Below are 20,652 nucleotides of genomic sequence, written 5' to 3' on the forward strand. Positions count from 1 at the left end.
TTTGATACAGCTGACTGCGTCCCTTCACCCATCTGGTACCCCTTCACCACCTGATGGGTTGAATCTGGTTGGGATGATCTTGGGGGGGTCGTTATTGATTTGCTAGGCTGAATGGCCTGCTTCCACACTGTAGGGATTCTGAAGTTTGAACTCTGATCTGGTGTTATTTATTTGGGTAACTCATCATGTTGTTGACTTTTGTATTTTTTTGCAATAACTTTTCCTTAAGGGAAATACTTTTCCTTCAGAAAATCTTTTGGAAAGATCCGTAATTGTTAAAAGATATTAACTCCCATTCCTGCTTTTAGGTAGGAGACCTACTTATTCTCCAATGACACTGCTAAGTAGTTTGTCAAAACTTAGTATCAGAATTAAAGTTGAAGGTTTAACTTAGGGTTAGAATTTCCACATGGCAAGTGACCAGTGAAGTTAACAAGTAAGCTGAGATGTTAATTTGGCCATATCATTATGTTATCCTGGCCAATAAAAATATTTTAATATTCTAATATTTTATCCTGTGATTTCCTAATGCCTAATTAACCTGCTGTTGGTATTGTTTCGGCCACTTGTACAATTTAACTACCATACTCAGATGAGGCTATTATAGAGTCATACAGCATGGAAACAGACCCTTTGGTCCGACAAGTCCATGCTGACAATAATCCCAAACTAAACTAGTCCCGCCTGCCTGTGCTTGGCCCATATTCCTCCAAACATTTCTTATTTGTGTACTTATCTAAATATCTTCTAAAAGACGAAATTGTACTCGCAGCTACCACCTCTACACAGGATCCACACTCAGTGTAAAAACAAATTGCCTTTCATGTCTTTTTTTAAAATGGAGGGTTTGAGTTATAGTCTTTTTTAAAATCTTTCTCCTCTTCCTTAAAAATACGTCCCCTGGTCTTGAAATCCCCAGCCCAAGGGCAAAGCCACTTGCCATTCACCTTATCTATATACCCCTTATTATTTCATAAGCCTCTATAAGGTCATTCCACAGCCTCCTATGCTGCAGTGAAAAAAGTCCCAATCTGTCCAGCCTCTCTTTATGATTCAAACCCTCCATTCTCATGTTGCACTCGCCCCACAGTGTATTAGTTTGTATATCCCGCAAAGGACTGTGAGTTGACTCTTAACAGTAATATGAAATGATCTTTATTGAATATACCATTTTCTCTCCTCTCTCGGTTTTATTTTTGTTTAGTTCATGGACTTCTTTTTCCCACAGCGGGACATTCTCCTCAGAATTCATGCCTCATTGTGAGTTGGTTCTGCAGGATTGAAGTTCTCACATGCCTTCCTACTCTCTTTGGTGGCATGGGAAACTAAAGTCCCAGCTCACTTAGCTGAGTCAGCCTAGGATAACTGAACTCTGTCTAAATCTCCCCAGATTCCTGTAAAATGTACCCACAAACCACCTGTGAAGGCAGTTGGGCCTTCAGAAGGCCTCTTTAGCCTATACTTGTTCAGCCCATCTACAGGGTCTCCTCAATTGCACCCAATTGCTGTTAGGATTGCCTCTTTCATATCAGCCAGGGTGCCTTCCCCTACATTTAGAGGGACTGGGATTGCAGACTACACTGACTGGCTCAAACACAGTATAATGAGTTTTACCTCCTCTCTCTCACCTAGGCCACGCAAAGAACTTTTGTTGTCTGATCCTAATGAAGAACACATATGGGTCTGCCGATGGCTCAAAATCCAGAGTCTTTTGGCGATTTCTGCTAATCATATTCCTGTAAATGGAGTATTGTACGTTACTGCTGGGGTGTCAGCAGCATCCCCAACCCGTCTTTCAGTGGTAATCGGGTTCATCACAGCACAGGGACACTGAAGGGGCTTTCACCTCTGGGAAGGGGGCTGGCAGATCCCAATCCTCCGTGCATATGCCATACTGCTGTGTCTTCCCTGGACGCATCCCAGTCTACCTTCTGTCCTTCTTCCCTTATAACATCCCCATATGCACATCTCTCTCTCTCTCTCTCTCTCTCTCACAAACACACACATGCGCGCGTGCATTTGCTTGAGTAAACACCTGTTGGCTTTATTCTTTAAAGAACAGTCTAATGTAGATCTTTCTATTTACGTGAATTCATGGCCATCACGTGGGACTCAGTCCTCTTAATTTGGGCTCATGCAAAATTTCAGGGAATATCAAGTTCCTTGGGGTTCGATCTGAGTGACAAAGACACTTCTTATCGAGTCCCACCAGACTCACCAATTTGTTGCGCTCACCACAATGTGTTTAGCTCGTATATCCCACAAAGGACTACACCAGCATGTTTGGTATAGTATCCAATTTTGCCATTTTGAGTCGACTCAATAATGAAATTATCTTTATTATGACACAATAATACTACAATAACAATTATGCTACAAACTAACAATTAACATGAGAAATCTGACAACTAATACTTTAAATCTGTCAGTATCTTGTACTTGACCTTGAGTTGGAATGATCAAACATCACCACACTTAAACCTTGACCTTCATCCATGTGGTGATGGCTGTCTGGTCTTCCTCTCCCAGGATGCCTCTCCTTACAGTGGTTGATCTTGAGTTATCGCTCCTGAGAGTGCTGTTGCAGTGATTCTTATCTTTGGAACCTTCCGCACCCCTTTGGGAGGGTCTTCGATTTCCACCAATGGATCAGGAATCGAATGCCCTGATTGATCAAACCCAATCAGGCAGTGCCATGTGGATGGCAGCTTGTTTATTTCAGTACGTTTGCACTGATACTTTGGCCAATGCTTGGTTTGATTTCCCAGCATGCTTGGTGTATTATCCGATTCTGCCATTTTGACTAGCTTGTCCAGCTACTCCAGGCAACATCCTGGTAAATCTCTTCTGAACACTCTCCAGCTTAATAATATCCTTTCTGTAACAGGGCAACCAGAAGTGGAAACAGTACTACAAAAGAGGCCTCAGCAATATCCTGTACAACCTCAACATAACGTCCTAACTTCTATACTCAAAGATCTCAGCAATTAAGGCGAGCGTACTAAATGCCTTCTTAACCACCCTACGTATATGTAACGCAAACATCAAAGAATTATGTACCTGAACCCCTAAGTATCTGGTTCCACAACACAATCCAAGGTCCTATTTTAAATTGTATAAGTTCTGCCCTTGTTTGTTTTACCAAAATGCAATACATTGCATTTATCAAAATTAAACTTGATACCCATTCCACATTGGTTGGTATCATCCTCTTAATATTTGGTCTTTCAAGCAACAAGATTCATGCACTGGTTCTGATTCAGTTTTTGAGTAGGCCATCTGGTATTATTCTTTCAATTAGGATCCACTCATTGCATTTTCATTGAAGGGGATTGAATAAACATGTCAGCATCATTCTCTTTATCTGCATCCTTTTCATTTTAAAATTCTTGAAAATTGTATCCAATAACTGAATTTCCAAGCTATCTCCCTGTTTTGTAGACCCTTCCTCTTCTTGTCTCGTCACAACACAGCCAGGAAACAATCCGGGACGTTCCTCTTGCAAAATCTCAGCTTTTTATTTACCTCTGATTATTTCACCACCTTCATGGTGAGCCCAGTATTTTTGAACCAGGTCATTTCCAATGATAAAACCAATTCTTTCTATAAGAATTTGTTTCTTTATTCCAACTGTAATTTTTTTCCATGTACTAGATCAACTTTTATTCAATTTCTGTATAATGCAACTGATTTTTAAACTCCACATCTATTTCCAATTAATTACTTTCATTAACCCCTATCAAAGACATTAGTATGCAGAAGTGTCTGACTTGTTCCAATGCTGCTCTGTATCTTGATATGTTTTGAATCAACGATGTAAACCAAAGGAAATGATTCCCTTTTTAAGATAAAATAATCACAACAGCCTGGTTTGCAGGAATGCTATTTCTGAATTCTTCCATAATTGTAATTTTCCTTACATTCCAACATTTTTTTTCTCCAGGTTGAATGATAAAACAATCTCCAGCTCCACACTGTGCTATCCCTGATTCTACAGTATTTCTTTTTCTTTAGCAAATTCTACAAAAATCAAGGGATTCCTCTCTCCCATATCCTCAGTGATCAGACATGACTCGCGATCCATTGTTTATCAATTTATTTAGGCATACGCATGCTTCCAAATGCAGTACATAATACCATTTATAAAGGGTTATGGTTAAACTATTTCCTGCATTCCTAGGTTGTCCGATTAATGATTCTACACATACAACGCCTTCATTCTACACAATCACAATTCACTTTGCCTACATCATGATATCACTACATGTAAGGTACTAGTTACGTTCTTGTAATCTACCTTTGTGCCAAATAGAAAGTGATAACTTACTGGTTTAACAAGTTCTGGCAGATTGGTTTTGAACTGCTTCTGAACTTCCTTTACATTTCTCTTTCCAGTCTGATTAGGTTTCTTTCCTGCAGTCCTAACTTTTAATTGATAAGCTTTAGACACAAGATCATACAGCATTGGCTATTGCATTTTTAACAGTTTTATAGTCATAGGTGTACCTGCAAAAATACTTTGTAACATGCTCATCCAAAATTTTTTGGATGCTTCATCAGTCCAGCTATCTTCTCAAGTGAGGTGAAATATATCTTTACTTCATTCTAAGTAAATTTAGGCAATATAGATTGTTAGTTAAATCGAATCCCTCATTGGCATCAGAATCATCATCTGAGCTATTATCTCTTCTTTTCTTCTTTATTCGAAGTTGCTTTTTTAATGACCAAATCATGTTCAATTTTCTTTTCTCACTGGAGTTCAAGCCTTTTTAATTCCATCTTATTTTCCAATCATCTCTATTTTTCATCTTCCTTAGGTTGCATTTTCCTCTTTTTATTTTCCTTGCTTTCCGTTTTTCTGATTTTCTTTATCCTCTCTTTTCCCTTTCTCATCTAACTCATGTCTTTTCATGGCTCTCTAAGCCAAGTTTTTTTTTAATTTCTACCTGTGCCTTAACTAATTCTAGCTGTGACATCCCAATTTCAGATTCCCGTTCTACATTTAAATACTGCATAATCATTTCAACCAACTCTTCTTTGAGATCCTGCTTTTACTTCTACCTTTCATTTATCTACTAATTCTCTCAATTTAGCCTTTGTCAAAAATGTCACCTGTAACTGTTGTGTCTTCTAATTCTGGAAAACTCCTAGCAGCATTCAAACCCATTTTCAAAATTTGTGCAATGAGCTTCACCACAACACTGCCATTATCTCCACATACCGGTTTCTTTAAGAGACACAGTTCCCTCTTAGATTCAATGAACTCAGATTCCAGAAAGAGCCACCACTTGTTATGAACCCAGAAGATATTATTATGGCATAGCTCAGATATCAAAATGAAATCTGGCTTGATAGTTCAAATTTATTCTTTCCTTAATTTAACGTGGCAGTCTTGCACTGAAACTAAAGCACATAGAGTCAGACAGCACGGAAACAGACCCTTCGGTCCAACCAGTCCATGCCAAACATACTCCCAAACTAATTAGTCCATCTATCTGCTCCCAGCCCATATCGCTCCAAAGCTTTCCTATTCTTGTACCTATCCAAACAACATTTGGATACGTTGTTGTTGTGTTTAAACAAAATTGTTTAAACGTTGTAGTTGTACGCACATCCACCATTTCCTCAGGAAGTTCACTCCACATGCAAACCACCCTCTGTCTTTTTTAAATCGCTCTCCTCTCACCTTAAACATGTGCACCCCAATCTTGAAATTACCCCTTCATAGGGAAAAGGCAACTACTATTAACTTCAGGAACAAAAACAAAGTTGCTGGAAAAGTTCAGCACGTCTGGCAGCATCTGTGGAGGAGAAAAAAGAGTTAACGTTTTGGGTCCGATGACCCTTCCTCAGAACACTATTAACTACTATTAATTTCACGTATGCATCTCAGGTGGCACAGTGGCTCACAATGCTGCCTCACAGTGCTAGGGACTCAGGTCTGATTCCATCTTTGGGCAACTGTGTGGAGTTTGTACATTGTCCCCATGCCTGCATGGGTTTCCTCTGGGTGCTCTAGTTTCCTCCCACAGCCCAAAGACATGCAGGCTAGGTGGAGTGGCCATGCTAAATTGTCCATAGTGTTCAGGGATGTGTAGATTAGATGGGTCTGGGTGGGATGCTCTGACAGTTGGTGTGGACTTGGTAGGCAGAAGGGCTTGTTTCCACGCTGTCGAGATTCTATGATTATTTTATTGGCTTCTGTAAGGCTGCCTCTCAACCTCCTAGCTCCAGTGCAAAAAACTCCAGATATTCCTTCTCAACGCAGACCGGGCAATTTTGGGTTTCAACCAGAATGTAGAAGTTTATTGCACAAAATAAACAAAATTAAAACAAACCCAAGATAATAAAATCTGAGATAATAGGAACTGCAGATGCTGGAGAATCCAAGATAATAAAACCTGAGGCTAGATGAACACAGCAGGCCCAACAGCATCTCAGGAGCACAAAAGCTGACATTTCGGGCCTAGACCCTTCATCAGAGAGGGGGATGGGGTGAGGGTTCTGGAATAAATAGGGAGAGAGGGGGAGGCGGACCGAAGATGGAGAGTAAAGAAGATAGGTGGGGAGGAGAGTATAGGTGGGGAGGTAGGGAGGGGATAGGTCAGTCCATGGAAGAGGGACAGGTCAAGGAGGTGGGATGAGGTTAGGAGGCAGGAGATAGAGGTGCGGCTTGGGGTGGGAGGAAGGGATGGGTGAGAGGAAGGACAGGTTAGGGAGGCAGAGACAGGTTGGACTGGTTTTGGGATGCCTTGGGTGGAGGGGAAGAGCTGGGCTGGTTGTGTGGTGCAGTGGGGGGAGGGGACGAATTGGGCTGGATTTGGGATGCAGTAGGGGAAGGGGAGATTTTGAAACTGGTGAAGTCCACATTGATACCATTGGGCTGCAGGGTTCCCAGGCGGCTGTTCGGTTCCGGTAGGTCACGGAGAGGTCACGCACATGCTCAAAAGCGCTCACGGGATAATGTTGACCCAGACATTTCGCCGGTCTGTGCCCTCCTGGCTGTGCCACCGTGCCCGGCCCGGGCTCCGGCTGCGGCTGCCCCTGTCTGCCCGAGCCGGCATGGCCATCTCCATCCAGCTCCAGCCCAGCCCCCGGTGCCTGTTCGATGAGCCGCTCGAGGTGCGGGTGAGCGGCCTCTGCCCGCACCAACAGGTCACCCTCAAGGCTTGGCTCCGCGACGAGAAGGAGCAGCTTTTCCATTCGGCCGCTCTCTACACGGCCGACCCCCACGGCCAGCTCGACCTGACTCGCTCCCCCTCCCTGGGGGGACACTACACCGGCGTCCAGCCCATGGGACTCTTCTGGTCGCTCAGCCCCGTCACTCCGTTCACTCGCCTGGTCAAGAGGGACGTGGCCGCTTCTCCCCTCTCCGTCCACATCGAGATCTTTGACGGACACTGGAGCCTCGGGCAGCTCCCACCGCAGCCTCTAGCCACCGCCATCAATCAGCGCTGGTTCATGAAGGAGGGTCTGGTCAGGATCCCAGTCAGAGAAGGCAGGATCCGAGGGACCCTCTTCGTCCCACCCGGTGAGACAGCAGATCTTGTGTACTCCCCGAGGTTTGAGGCTCATGTTCTTCGCATCTGTACAAATCTGTCGATGGTTGTTTACTTGGCTCCATGCGGTTTTCCTTTGTTGTTTATTCCTGTTTGTTTCCATCCAGAATGCTAGCTGACCGGAAATTATTGTTTTAACACAGAACAATATTTATATTCATGTTTGGCCTTGATTGTTCAGCCTACGGATGAAGACTGCATTTAGTTTTACTAATTTTGAATTTACCGAGAAGTAATGACACCTAAAGCAGTTCAGTGCTTGAACTATGTCATCGAGTTACAACATTGGCATTTGAGAATGTAGAAGATTGCCATGGTATGTACTGTCCACAAAACAGGACATGTCCAAATTGGCAAATTTTCCACACGTCAGTCTACTCTCAAACATTCAATAAGGGATGGCAGGTGCTGTCAACTGGGCTGTCAAGTTCCAATTGCATAGTAATAACCCGCTCAGTTGGGTTCCATTTGGACTACTCAGCTCCAGAAGTCAACGTAGTCTTGGTGAAATGGCTCCAAGAGCTGCATTCCAGAGATGAAATAGAGTTAAAATTACAAAAAGTACAGTTGCTGGAAGGCCACAGTAATGTGGTTGACTGTTACTGACATACTCTGCCTCGTGTGCCGTTAGGGATGGGCAACAAATCCTGGCCTAGCCAGAAAAGCCCCTGTGAGTAAACAAAAGTGGGACCCAGGAAATAGCAGAGGAGTTGAACAAGGAGTTCGGAGTTAAATAAGTACTTTGCATCAGTCTTCACAATTGAGAACACTATAAGTATTCCCTAATTATAAAATAACCTCGGAGCTAAAGAGAGAGGGCCATAACGAATGACTATTATTAGGGCAACTAATGGGACCAAAATCTGGTAAATCCCTCGTAAATTCAATGCTTGGAATTTAAAGGAAACAGCTAGAGACCGTGGACAACACTGATACTATTTTCTGGGCGTTGTTATTAGAACAAAGATGCCGAAGGGTTCGAGTACTTTTTGTGTCACAGATAGGCAGGGTGGTTTAGAAGGTAATTTGCATGCTCGTCCTCATTGCTCAGACCTCTGAGTATAGGTATTGGGACTTCATGTTAAGGTTGTACAGGACATTGGTGATGCCTCCTCTTGTGTACTGTGTGCAATTCTGGTCACCCTGTTATAGGAAAGATTATTAACCTGGAAAGGGTTCAGAAAAAAATTGCCTGGATGATGTTGGGAAAGGAGGGTTAGAATAAAAATAGACTGGAAAGGATGGGACTTCTTTCATTGGAGCGTCGGAGATTGAGGGGTGACCTTATTGAGGCTTATAAAATTGTGAGGAGCACAGATAAGGTGAAAGACAAGTGTCTTTTTCCTGGGGAAGGGAATTTCAGAACTAGGGAATATATTTTTAAGGTGATAAAAGAAACATTTATAAAGGACATTAAGGGGCAACTTTTTCACACAGAGTGGTTCATGTGTGGAATGAACTGCCCGAGAAAGCGGTGAATGTGGATACAGTTACAACATTTGAAAGAGATTTGGATAAGTACATAAAGACACAATCAGTATCCTGTTCCTGCCTTATCCCTGTAACCCTTGATTCCACTATCTTTAAGAGCTCTATCCTTCTCTTGCTTGAAAGTATCCAGAGAGTTGGCTTCCACTGCCTTCTGGGGCAGAGCATTCCATATATCCACCACTCTCTGGATGAAGAAGTTTTTCCTCAACTCTGTTCTAAATGGCCTACCCCTTATTTTTAAACTGTGTCCTCTGGTTCTGGACTCACCCATCAGCGGAAACATGCTTCCTGCCTCCAGAGTGTCCAATCCCTGAATAATCTTGTACGTTTCAATCAGATCCCCTCTCATCCTTCTAAACTCAAGTGTATACAAGCCCAGTCGCTTCAATCTTTCAACATGTGATAGTCCCGCCATTCCGGGAATTGACCTCGTGAACGTACGCTGTACTCCCTCAATAGCAAGAATATCCTTCCTCAAATTGGGAGACCAAAACTGCACACAATACTCCAGGTGCGGTCTCACCAGGGCCCTGTACAGCTGCAGAAGGACCTCTTTGCTTCTGTAGTCAATTCTTCTTGTTATGAAGGTCAGCATGCCATTAGCTTTCTTCACTGCCTGTCAAATTGGGAGACCAAAACTGCATACAATACTCCAGGTGCGGTCTCACCAGGGCCCTGTACAGCTGCAGAAGGACCTCTTTGCTCCTATACTCAATTCCTCTTGTTATGAAGGTCAGCATGCCATTAGCTTTCTTCACTGCCTGCTGTACCTGCATGCTTGCTTTCATTGACTGATGTACAAGAACACCTAGATCTTGTTGTACTTCCCCTTTACCTAACTTGACTCCATTGAGATAGTAATCTGCCTTCCTGTTCTTGCCACCACAGTGGATAACCACACATTTATCCACATTAAACTGCATCTGCCATGCATCCGTCCACTCACCTAGCCTGCCCAAGTCACCCTGTATTCTCATAACATCCTCCTCACATTTCACACTGCCACCCAGCTTTGTGTCATCAGCAAATTTGCTAATATTACTTTTAATGCCTTTGTCTATATCATTAATGTATATTGTAAACAGCTGCGGTCCCAGCACCAAACCTTGTGGTACCCCACTGGTCACCGCCTGCCATTCCGAAAGGGACCCGTTTATCACTACTCTTTGCTTCCTGTCAGCCAGCCAGTTTTCAATCCAAGTCAGTATTTTGCCCCCAATACCATGTGCCCTAATTTTGCTCACCAATCTCCTATGTTGGGCTTTATCAAAGGCTTTCTCAGAGTCCAGGTACACTACATCCACTGGTTCTCCCTTATCCATCTTCATAGATACATCCTCAAAAAATTCCAGAAGATTAGTCAAGCACGATTTCCCCTTCGTAAATCCATGCTCTCTCTGACCTATCCTGTTACTGCTATCCAAATGAGGTGTAATTTCATCTTTTATAATTGACTCCAGCATCTTTCCCACCACTGACGTCAGGCTAACCGGTCTATAAGTTCCTGTTTTCTCTCTCCCTCCTTTCTTGAAAAGTGGGACAACATTAGCCACCCTCCAATCTGCAGGAACTGATCCTGAATCTATAGAACATTGGAAAATGATTACCAATGTGTCCACGATTTCTGGAGCCACCTCCTTGAGTACCCTCGGATGCAGACCATCAGGTCCCGGGGACTTAACAGCCTTCAGACCTAACAGTCAATCCAACACCATTTTCTGCCTAATATAAATTTCCTTCAGTTCGTCCTTCACCCTAGGTCCTTCAGCCACTATTACATCTGGGAGATTGCTTGTGTCTTCCCTACTGAAGACAGATCCAAAGTACCTGTTCAACTCTTCTGCTATTTCCTTGTTCCCCATAATAAATTCACCCGTTTCTGACTTCAAGGGCCCAATTTTAGTCTTAACCATTTTTTTTTTCTTTTTACATACTAAAAAAGCTTTTACTATCCTCCTTTATATTTTTGGCCAGTTTTCCTTCGTACCTCATTTTTTCTCTGCGTATTGCCTTTCTGGTTATCTTCTGTTGCTCTTTAAAAGCTTTCCAGTCCTCCGGCTTCCCGCTCATCTTTGCTTTACTTCTCTTTTATCTTTATACAGTCCTTAACTTCCCTTGTCAGCCACGGCCGCCCCTGCCTCCCCTTAGGATCTTTCTTCCACTTTGGAATGAACTGATCCTACACCTTCTGCACTATATCCAGAAATATCTGCCATTGTTGTTCCACTGCCATCCCTGCTAGGGTATTGTACCAGTGAACTTTGGCCAGCTCCTCCCTCATAGCTCCATAGTTCCCTTTGCTCAACTGCAATACTGACACTTCCGATTCTCCCTTCTCCCTCTCAAACTGCAGATTAAAACTTATCATATTATGGTCACTACCTCCTAATGGCTCCTTTACTTTGAGGTCCCTGATCAAATCCGGTTCGTTGCACAACACCAGATCCAGAATTGCCTCCTCCCTGGTAGGCTCCAGTACAAGCTGTTCTAAGAATCCATCTTGGAGGCACTCTACAAACTCCCTTTCTTGGGGTCCAGTACCATCCTGATTCTCCCAGTCTACCTGCATGTTGAAATTTCCCATAACAGCTGTAGTGATACCTTTGTGACAGGCCAATTTCAACTCCTGACTCAACTTGCACCCTACATCCTGACTACTGTTTGGAGACCTGTAGATAACTCCCATTAGGGTCTTTCTACCCTTAGAATTTCTCAGCTGTATCCATACTGACTCTACATCTCCTGACTCTGTGTCCCCCCTCGCAAGGGACTGAATATCATTCCTCACCAACAGGGCCACCCTACCCCCTCTGCCCATCAGTCTGTCCTTTCGATAGCACGTATAGCCTTGAATATTCAATTCCCAGGCCCTGTCCACCTGAAGCCACGTCTCAGTTATCCCCACAACATCATACTTGCCAACTTCCAACTGAGCCTCAAGCTCATCGACCTTATTTCTTATGCTTCGTGCATTCATATATAATATTTTTAATTTGTTCCTCCCCTCACCCTTCCTATCAATCCCTATTTCACTTGGCCATACGGTACAATCCCTTCTTGAGTTTTCTGCTCTGTTGATTCTGTTGTCTTTCTTAACTTCTCTTATTCTCACTTTCCCTTTAACTTGATTCTTAAATTTCCAGTTTTGCCCCTCACCTCACTACTTCGTTTAAACCGACCTGTGTTGCAGTGGCAAACCTGCCTGCCAGAATGCTGGTCCCCCACCTATTAAGATGCAACCCGTCCCTCTTGTATAATTTATCCATACCCCAGTGATCCAAGAATTTAAATCCTTGCTTCCGGCACCAGTTCCTCAGCCACACATTCAAGTCCATTATCTCCCTGTTCCTGCCTTCTCCAGCCCGAGGAACTGGAAGCAGACCGGAGATAACCCTGGATGTCCTGCTTTTCAGCCTTCTTCCGAGTTCTCTGAAGTCCCGCTGTAGAATGCCTCTCCTTTTCTTCCCGACATCATTACTGCTGACATGCACCACCACCTCTGGTTCTTCACCTCACCCTTGAGAATTTCCTGCACTCTATCAGTGACGTCCTGGATCCTGGCACCAGGAGGGCAACACACCATCCTCAAATCTTGCCTGTTGCCGCAGAAACCCCTATCAGTCCCTCTCACTATGGAGTCCCCTATTACCACAGCTCTGCGTGATGTCTGACTCCTCGGCTCTGCCTCTACGCCAATTTTTGACTCGCAGACCTGTCCGCCTCTCGGACTGGCAGTGTCATCAACTTGACAGTTTCCAAGAGAGTCAACCTGTTTACGATAGGTACTTCCTCTGGTGTCTCTGGTACTTCATTCATGTCTTCCTTCCTCATCGAAATCCCCCTTCTCTCTTCTGATATCCTCGGTGTAATGACCTCGTTGAAGGGCATGTCTAGAAAATTCTCGTTCTCTCGGATGAGTCTGAGGTCATCTAGTTCTTTCTTCAGTGCTGCAACATGCTCCTTCAGAAGCTGAATGTGTACACACTTTCCACAGCTGTAGGAGCCAGAAGCATCATCAGTGTCCCTGACCTCGCACATCATGCATGCAGCACACTGAATCAGCTTGGCAGTCATGTCTTCACCTCTTCAACAGTGGCATAATCTCCACACTGAGCCTCTTCACTGAAACCTCCTGAGCCAAAGACTCGCAATTTACTTACCAGGCACTTCCCTCAACCCTTGTTTTTTGCTGTGAGTCTGTGGACTCTTAATTAGGTTAGAGGAGGAGGGTGAGAGTGAGGCCCTAGTTTAGTTTGGGAACATGGTCAGCATGGACTGCTTGGACTGAAGGGTCTGCTTCCATACTGTACGACTCTCTGACTCAAAACCTTTTCCAGAATCTTAAGGTTGATTACAAGTCTTGAAAATTGCCAATGTAACACTATTTCTTAGAACAGGAGACAATAAATTATAACTGTAGGCCAGTTAGTTCAACATCTGTTACTGAGAAAATATTAGAGTCTGTTATCAAGGATGTAATGGATCATTCAGAATACAAAGCAGAGTGGAAAAAGAATTTTCACTGAGGTGACACCAGGTGCAGAAGGATTTTCATGAGAGGATAGATTGAGTCGCTTGGGCTTGTACTCATTGGGATTTAGAAGAATGAGAGGCAGCATATAAGATTCTTAGGGGAAGGGTCACTGGATCGAAACATTAACTGATCTTTCTTCACAGATGCTGCCAGACCTGATGAGCTTTTTCAGCAACTTCTTTTATTTTGCTCAAGATTCTCAGAGGATAGCACAGATGTAGAAAAGTTGTTCCTCCTACTGCTGGAGAGTCTGGGACCAGAGGGCAAAATTTCAGGGGGTGCATATTTCAGGCGGAGATGAGGAAGAATGTCTTCTCTCTGAGGCGAGTGAATCTGTAGGATCCTTTACCTCAGAGGTCTACCTAGTTTGGCTCATGCAGTATATCCAATGCAGTGAGAGATTTTTAATCAGTAAGGGAATCCAGGACTATGGGGGAAAGACAGGCAAGTGGAGTTGAGAGTAATTAGATCAGCCACGATCTTTGAATGGTCCAGTTCAGCTCCTACTCTTGAGGAGTGGACTGATGTGGGGGAAAATGCTGACAAGCCGTTTAGCTGCACACAGGTGAGAAGTGTTTACTCCTGCTGAAGGTATGTAGGATGTAGATCTGATCTGAACGCTCGCTTTGTATATTTATTTGTTTAAAATTTAAATGGAAAAGACATTTGCATCACTGTGTTCACTTGGCAACAGGTATCGATAGTGAATATTGACATTTCCCACTGAGGGTACAAGAAGACCAATTTCAGATCTGCCGCCATCCGTTAGCAATGCTGCCGCAGGTTTCCAGCTTCCTCCGCCGGTCTGTGCCCTCCTGGCAGTGCCACCGTATCCAGAATGGTAGCTGACTTGAAATTATTGTTTACACAACAGTATTTACAATCACGAGATAACAAAGTGTGGAGCTGGATGAACACAGCAGGCCAAGCAGCATCTTAGGAGCACAAAAGCTGACGTTTTGGGCCTGGACCCTTTGGCTTTTGTGCTCCTAAGATGCTGCTGTGTTATCTCGGATGAGGATTGCTTTTAATTTTACTAATTTTGAACTTACTCAGAAGTAATGACACCTAAGGCAGTTCAGTGCCAGAACTGTGTAATAGACTTACAACATTAGCATTTAATAGTGTGGAAGATTGCCATGATATGTACTCTCCATAAAACAGGACATGTCCAAATTGGCTAATTTTCAACACGTCAGTCAACTCTTAAACATTAGATAACGTATAGCAGGTGCCGTCAACAGTGCCGCCAAATTCCAATTGCATAATCATAACCTGCTCAGTTGGATTCCATTTGGAACTCTCAGCTCCAGAAGTCAACGTAGTCTTGGCGAAATGGCTTCAGAAGAGCTGCATTCCAGAGATGAAATAGAGTTAAAAATACAAAGAAGTACAGATGCTGGAAATTAGAAACAAAAACAGAAATTGCTGGAAAAGCTCGGCGGCATCTGGTAGCATCTTTGGAGAGAAAGCAAAATTAATGTTTCCAGCCCAGTGACCCGTCTTCAAAACTGAAGTAGGAGTAACTCCGCAGAATATCAGGAATTGGGTTTATGGCACGTATGGTGCTGCTGTGATTACACCTCACAAGAAATAAAATGGGAAGGATTTGAAGGGAAATGGGCCAAATGCTGTAAATAGGATCAGTATAGGATATCTGGTTGGGATGGACGAGTTTGGCTGAAGGGTCTGTTTCTGTCCTGTACAATTTTATGACTGTAAGTTAGCAAGGCAAGTCAATAAAGTGGTTAAGGCAAATGGGATTGAAATGCAAAAGCATAGAAATCAAAAGTAGGCAGGTTATTTTGGAATTGTGTAAAAAGACTGATTAGGTCACAACCTGAGGACTGTGTGCAGCTCCAGTCACATTTTCAGGAAGGATATGACTGCACCAGAGAGAGTGCAGAGGATATTTACCAGGATGCTGCTTCAGCTGGAGAGTCTGAGCTATGAGGAAAGATTGGATGGGCTGCAGTTGTTTTCCTCAGAGCAGTGAAGGTTGAAAGGTGACGTGACCAAGATTATTGCAGATATATCTAGGCTGGCTCGGAATGCACATCTTCTGTAGTAGAGGTGTCAATAACCAGGGAGGCATGAATTTATTGTAAGATGTAGAAGGCTGAGAAGAGTTGGAGTTTTCATCCAAAGGATTGTGGGAGTCTGAAATCCATTGCCTGGAAGGGTGGATGAGTCAGAAACTCACTTAACCTTTAAACAGGATCTAAATATTCATTTGTGTTGCTATTGCCACCAGGGCTATAAGCCAATGCTGAAAATGGGATTTGTGTAGTCAGATCTTTGTTGACTGGCCAATGGACTGAACAGCCTCCTGCTGTGTCATAAATGCGAACAAATCAATTAGGGCAGATCAGAACCTGGGAATCCTGCAGGAAGTAACTCATTTCTTTACTCCTGAAAGCCTGTCCAACATCTTTGAGCACAAGCAAGGAGTGTAAATACTGCTCATTTGCTTGAATGAGTTTAGCTCCAACAATGCTCAAGAAGCTCCACCACTCCTCCAAAATGGCAGTAACGTGTGCCATGTTACAGCAACTCACACAAGTGACAACATTTGTGAAACCTGTGACCTTAACTACAGCCACCATTACCTGCACATTTTCTGCTAAATCCCCATATGTTGCTGTTCCTTTGCTGTCACTCGATCAAAATCGGTTTAAATTGGCTAATTTTGTTTTATCAGTGTGGAAAATTTGATCTTCCATAGAATTAATAGCCTCTTCAAGACAGTGAGACTATTCATTAGTTAATGATGAACAGAGTACGCTGTTTAAACACTCGTTTGCCCCTTGTTCAATAAAGCCTGAAGATGAAAGTCTTGTTCATTTGCTCCGTATAGACATAATTTTCTTTAACAGCGCATCTATTGGAGAAACCCGAGGCTGTAGAAAGATTATTACATTTGGTAGTGTGTTCCCTGGGGTTACCACAGTAAATTCTATCAACAGGCCACTTTCTGATAATTTTGTCCAGAAATAGCATTGTCTTAAGTTGAACTTCAACATCAAACTCTACCAGCCTGCAGACCAGCGCGCTACATAGCAGGGAATCCTGGTTCTGCTATAGATGCTAGATGAAACTCTGGAACTGTTCCTCCTTCATTATCCACTTTTCACGTAGTATCCACTCTCATACTCCTTTCTGAAGTGCTTTGACATAGTTGACAGTTTATATACATACAAGGTCCAAGTCTTTGAATAATGAATTTAAAGAAATGTTCAATTTTTAGAGCACCTTTGGGTATATAATCTACTTGTTTGAATTTTACAGGTGATGGTCCATTTCCAGGGATCATTGATCTGTATGGGTCAGTTGGTGGAATGGTTGAACACCGAGCGAGTCTCTTGGCAAACCATGGATTTCTGACACTGGCTTTAGGGTATTTTGGCTTTGATGACCTCCCAAAGGATCTTACAAATCTTGATCTGGAATATTTTGAAGAAGCTGTGAACTTCTTGAGAAGCTATCCAAAGGTGAGATGCTCTTTATCCATTTAGAAAATAATTTATGTAGAAGTAGAGAGGATGACAACAGGTCTTTCAGATATCCTCTTCAGAAACAATACAGCCTATATCTATCATTTCACCCACCCATACCAATGGCATCTTCACAGGCAAACTTTCCAAGGAGAGGCCGAAATGAAAAACCCCTTCAGCCACATTCTAGAACTTTAAGACAAATTGGTTTGAATGCTGAAATCATTACCACAAAGACTAGTTGAGATGATGACTGTTGTTGCACTTAATGTGAAACTACATAACAGTATGATGAAGGGTATCCTTTTTATAAAGAGTGACATGTCTGTTCAGTACGCAGATACTTAACAACAAGTGTTATCCAAATATGGTTTATTATGCGTGGCAATATTCTAAATGTTACGCTTTTTAAAATGATATTTAAAAAACACTAGAAAGAGCAGGAAGAGGAGATACAGGATTTAACACTGTGTAGAATATGTAGTTTACAAAACTGAATTTGTTTTTATGAAAAGAGAAATGATTGAGAGACATTTGGTAATTCTTAAAGAATGAACGTTTTGAATGTAAAAATTCACCAAAGATTCTTAGATAGCACCTTCCAAACTTAACAACCACTTCTATCTTGAAGAACAAGGGCAGCAAATACTTGGGAATATCACCACCTGCAAGTCCTTGTCCAAGTCAGTCACCATTCTGAGTTGAAATATTTTGCCTTCCTTCACTGGCATTGGGGAAAAATCGTGGAACATCCCTTCCTATTAACAGCATTGTGGGTTCTCAAGACAGCACGTAAACTGCACCCGTTCAAGAAGGCAGCTCATCTCCACCTTCTTAAGAGCAAGTAGGGACAGGCAATAAATGCTGGCCAGCCAGTAACGCCAACGTCCTGCAAATGAATTTTTAAAAATTTCAAGAAAATTATTTCGCTTGGATATGTAGAAAGCACAGGAGCAGAATTATAAGGACTTTAGTAAGAGCAAAGCCAGCATTGAGGCAAGGTAAATGTTTTGCAAATTTTATTGAATTGCAAGTTGAAACTTTTGCTTGCTGTCTTAAATGCAATTACAATACACCTGTAATGTCAATATAAAGCATAAGTGCAGGAGAAGGCTTTTCGGTTTCTCATGCATATAACCTAATTTTATGCAAGGCAAAGAATAAATGGATGAAACTAAATTTTTCTTCTGTTTATTCATAGGGTCCAATGACTTGGCACAGCAACTGTTGACTGTCTGTAGTAGCCCTTGGTGGTGATGATCTGTTTCCTTGAACTGGTGCAGTCCATGTGCTGTAGGTAGACCCACAGTGCCATTGGGGAGGGATTTTGATACAGCAACTCAGAAGGAATACTAACTTATTTCCAAGCCAGGATGGTGAATGGCTTGGAAGGACCTTGCAGGTGGTCCTGTCTTCACATATCTGCTGTGCTTGTTCTCAACAATTGAGATGGTCTGAGTTTGGGTGGATTTGTCTAAGGAGCCTTAGTTTTTCTAAATTAGTATAAGCATAAACTGTACAGTTTCATCATTTTATTCACCTTTTATTACTAGGTTAAGGGTCCAGGAGTTGGAGCAATAGGGATTTCAAAAGGAGGAGATCTAGTTCTATCAATGACCACATTTTTGCAACATGTAATAGCAGCAGTTAGTATTGGTGGATGCAATGCTAACACATTGGGGAACCTGCACTACAGAAACATTACTCTTCCTGGTCTCGGTTTTACTATAGAAAGAGTCAAATTTTTAGAATCCAAGCTGATCGATATCTCTGAAGTGACAAATAACCCAATGGAGGAAGAAAACAAAGATTGTGTTATCCCCATTGAAAAGGCTGAGGGGCACTTTTTGTTTGTGGTTGGAGAAGATGACAAGAATTGGAGAACTCCACTCTATGCTCATCAGGCTGTTGAAAAACTGGAAGAAAATGGCAAAACAAATTATGAACTTATTACTTATCCCAAGGCTGGACATCTCCTGGAGCCCTCGTATTTTCCATTTTGCCATGCTTCTTTTCATCGGCTGGTGGGACAGCCTGTGGCATGGGGAGGGAAAATGAAGCCACACGCACTGGCACAGATAGATCTGTGGCCAAAGATCCAGTCTTTTCTACGAAAACATCTTGAACATCAGAACTAGTGGTGAAACTATTCAGCCTTCGCATTCCAAAGTTAGCAAATAAATTGTTCCTTAGATTTACATTAATCCATGTTAATTTGTAATAAATTAGCAAAACAGATTTCTTTTTGTATAATTGTATTTTACTCCGCACTTAAATATGTAACATTGTTTTACAATGCAAAAATTGTATTTGTTACTTACTGAATTCCAAAAGTCTGCTGTAATTTTTGCCTGGTAGTTATACTTTAACATTTGACTGAGTAAAATTTTATAGAACAAAACAATGTTTGAATTAAATGCAAGATTTTCTGTATGAATGCCATTTCTCAAGCGCCTCAGAATAAATAGCATTTCAGTGTTGGTCCTTGAACTTTTGAAACTAAATATCTGGGATTGGCAAATGTCATTAGCTTTTTATTGATTTAACATGAATGAATGTAAAATCATGAACTGGAAAACCCCCTCCCAGCTGAACAGTATTCAATGTAAAATGTTCACCAGTATCTTTTGTTTGAAGCCTAACAGATGAATTTTCTCTCCCTTTCTTTCATCAATAAATGTGATGTTTAAAAAATCTTTGTTTGCATGGTCACTGTCCATGATGCCTTGCATCTTACGTTTTCGAATTTTCTTTTCTCCCATTGCAAAAGCCCATAGTCTGTATTGACTTTGTTAGAAGTGCACAACAACCAAAGAATAACCTACAGGGTCTGAACCACCAACTAACAAGCTGTGGAAGTCCCCTGTGATTCCAAATTGACTTCTTCAGAGTAAAGAAAATATGGTGTTGACGTTTACAATGAAGCCTCATTCCTCTGGGATCCTTTCTGCTGCCGATAAGCACAAAAAAATCTAGATTCTTCAGTCAGGCTGGACAGTTATTGTATATGAAGTGGGATGGGAGACTGCTGAAAAGTTTGCTGAAGCTCTGCTAAAGTTTGGGTAGGAAACTGAAGAATTTATTTTATTAAGTTGGCTATGAGAAAACTTCTGCATCATTCAAATTCCCCCTTCACCCCATACCTCCTCAATTTTCCCATTCATCCCCATTTCTCCCCACTGCCTTCCCAAACTCCTGCCCCTCCTCAAAAAATTCATCTGATTTTTTTATCCCATTGCAATAGGTGACTTTTGAAGTTCAAATATTTTTCTTGCTAACTCATGCAACACTCGCTTACCTTCTCCAGTTCAGTCTTGTTTTAAACCCTCATCCCACAGTTCCATTACCTGTCTCCCTTCACTCCATCTTTCCTCATCTCAAACCCATGCTTTACACTCTCTCTGAAGGAAATTCTGATCCATCTTTCCAAATATCCAACCGTCTGTTGAATATATTTTGAGTCAACCACACCCTGACTTAAAGTCAAATCTAAGATTTAATTTGCCTTGGGTTGAACAAATTGGTCCCTGCATCAATCCACAATTACCTTTTCAGAAATGTGAATTGTTGCCTG

General features: G+C 42.3%; 1 protein-coding gene across 2 annotated transcripts; it reads left to right on the forward strand.

Annotated features, from left to right (window-relative positions):
* The first annotated feature begins 6,920 nt into the window (after positions 1 to 6,920).
* On the forward strand, positions 6,921 to 19,768 carry LOC125455562 (acyl-coenzyme A thioesterase 1-like). 2 transcript variants are annotated; one of them, XM_059649259.1, is made up of 3 exons: positions 6,921 to 7,531; positions 16,873 to 17,075; positions 18,632 to 19,768. In XM_059649259.1, the coding sequence occupies exons 1-3, from the start codon at positions 6,940 to 6,942 to the stop codon at positions 19,214 to 19,216; spliced, it is 1,380 nt and encodes a 459-aa protein (XP_059505242.1). In that variant the 5' UTR covers positions 6,921 to 6,939; the 3' UTR covers positions 19,217 to 19,768. The 2 variants fall into 2 exon arrangements, with proteins under 2 accessions (XP_059505242.1, XP_059505243.1); XM_059649260.1 differs by lacking the exon at positions 18,632 to 19,768 and adding an exon at positions 18,280 to 18,610.
* Positions 19,769 to 20,652: the final 884 nt, after the last annotated feature.

The sequence above is a fragment of the Stegostoma tigrinum genome, chromosome 10 (genome assembly GCF_030684315.1).
Source record: "Stegostoma tigrinum isolate sSteTig4 chromosome 10, sSteTig4.hap1, whole genome shotgun sequence".
In the NCBI taxonomy this organism is placed as follows: Eukaryota; Metazoa; Chordata; class Chondrichthyes; order Orectolobiformes; family Stegostomatidae; genus Stegostoma; species Stegostoma tigrinum.

Excerpts from the sequence above, each read along its gene's own strand:
- LOC125455562 (XM_059649259.1), top strand. The coding sequence starts at position 6,940 with ATGCTCAAAAGCGCTCACGGGATAATGTTGACCCAGACATTTCGCCGG. Across the intron at positions 7,532-16,872 it reads GACCCTCTTCGTCCCACCCG|GTGATGGTCCATTTCCAGGG; the intron begins GTGAGACAGCAG and ends TGAATTTTACAG. Across the intron at positions 17,076-18,631 it reads TCTTGAGAAGCTATCCAAAG|GTTAAGGGTCCAGGAGTTGG; the intron begins GTGAGATGCTCT and ends TTTTATTACTAG.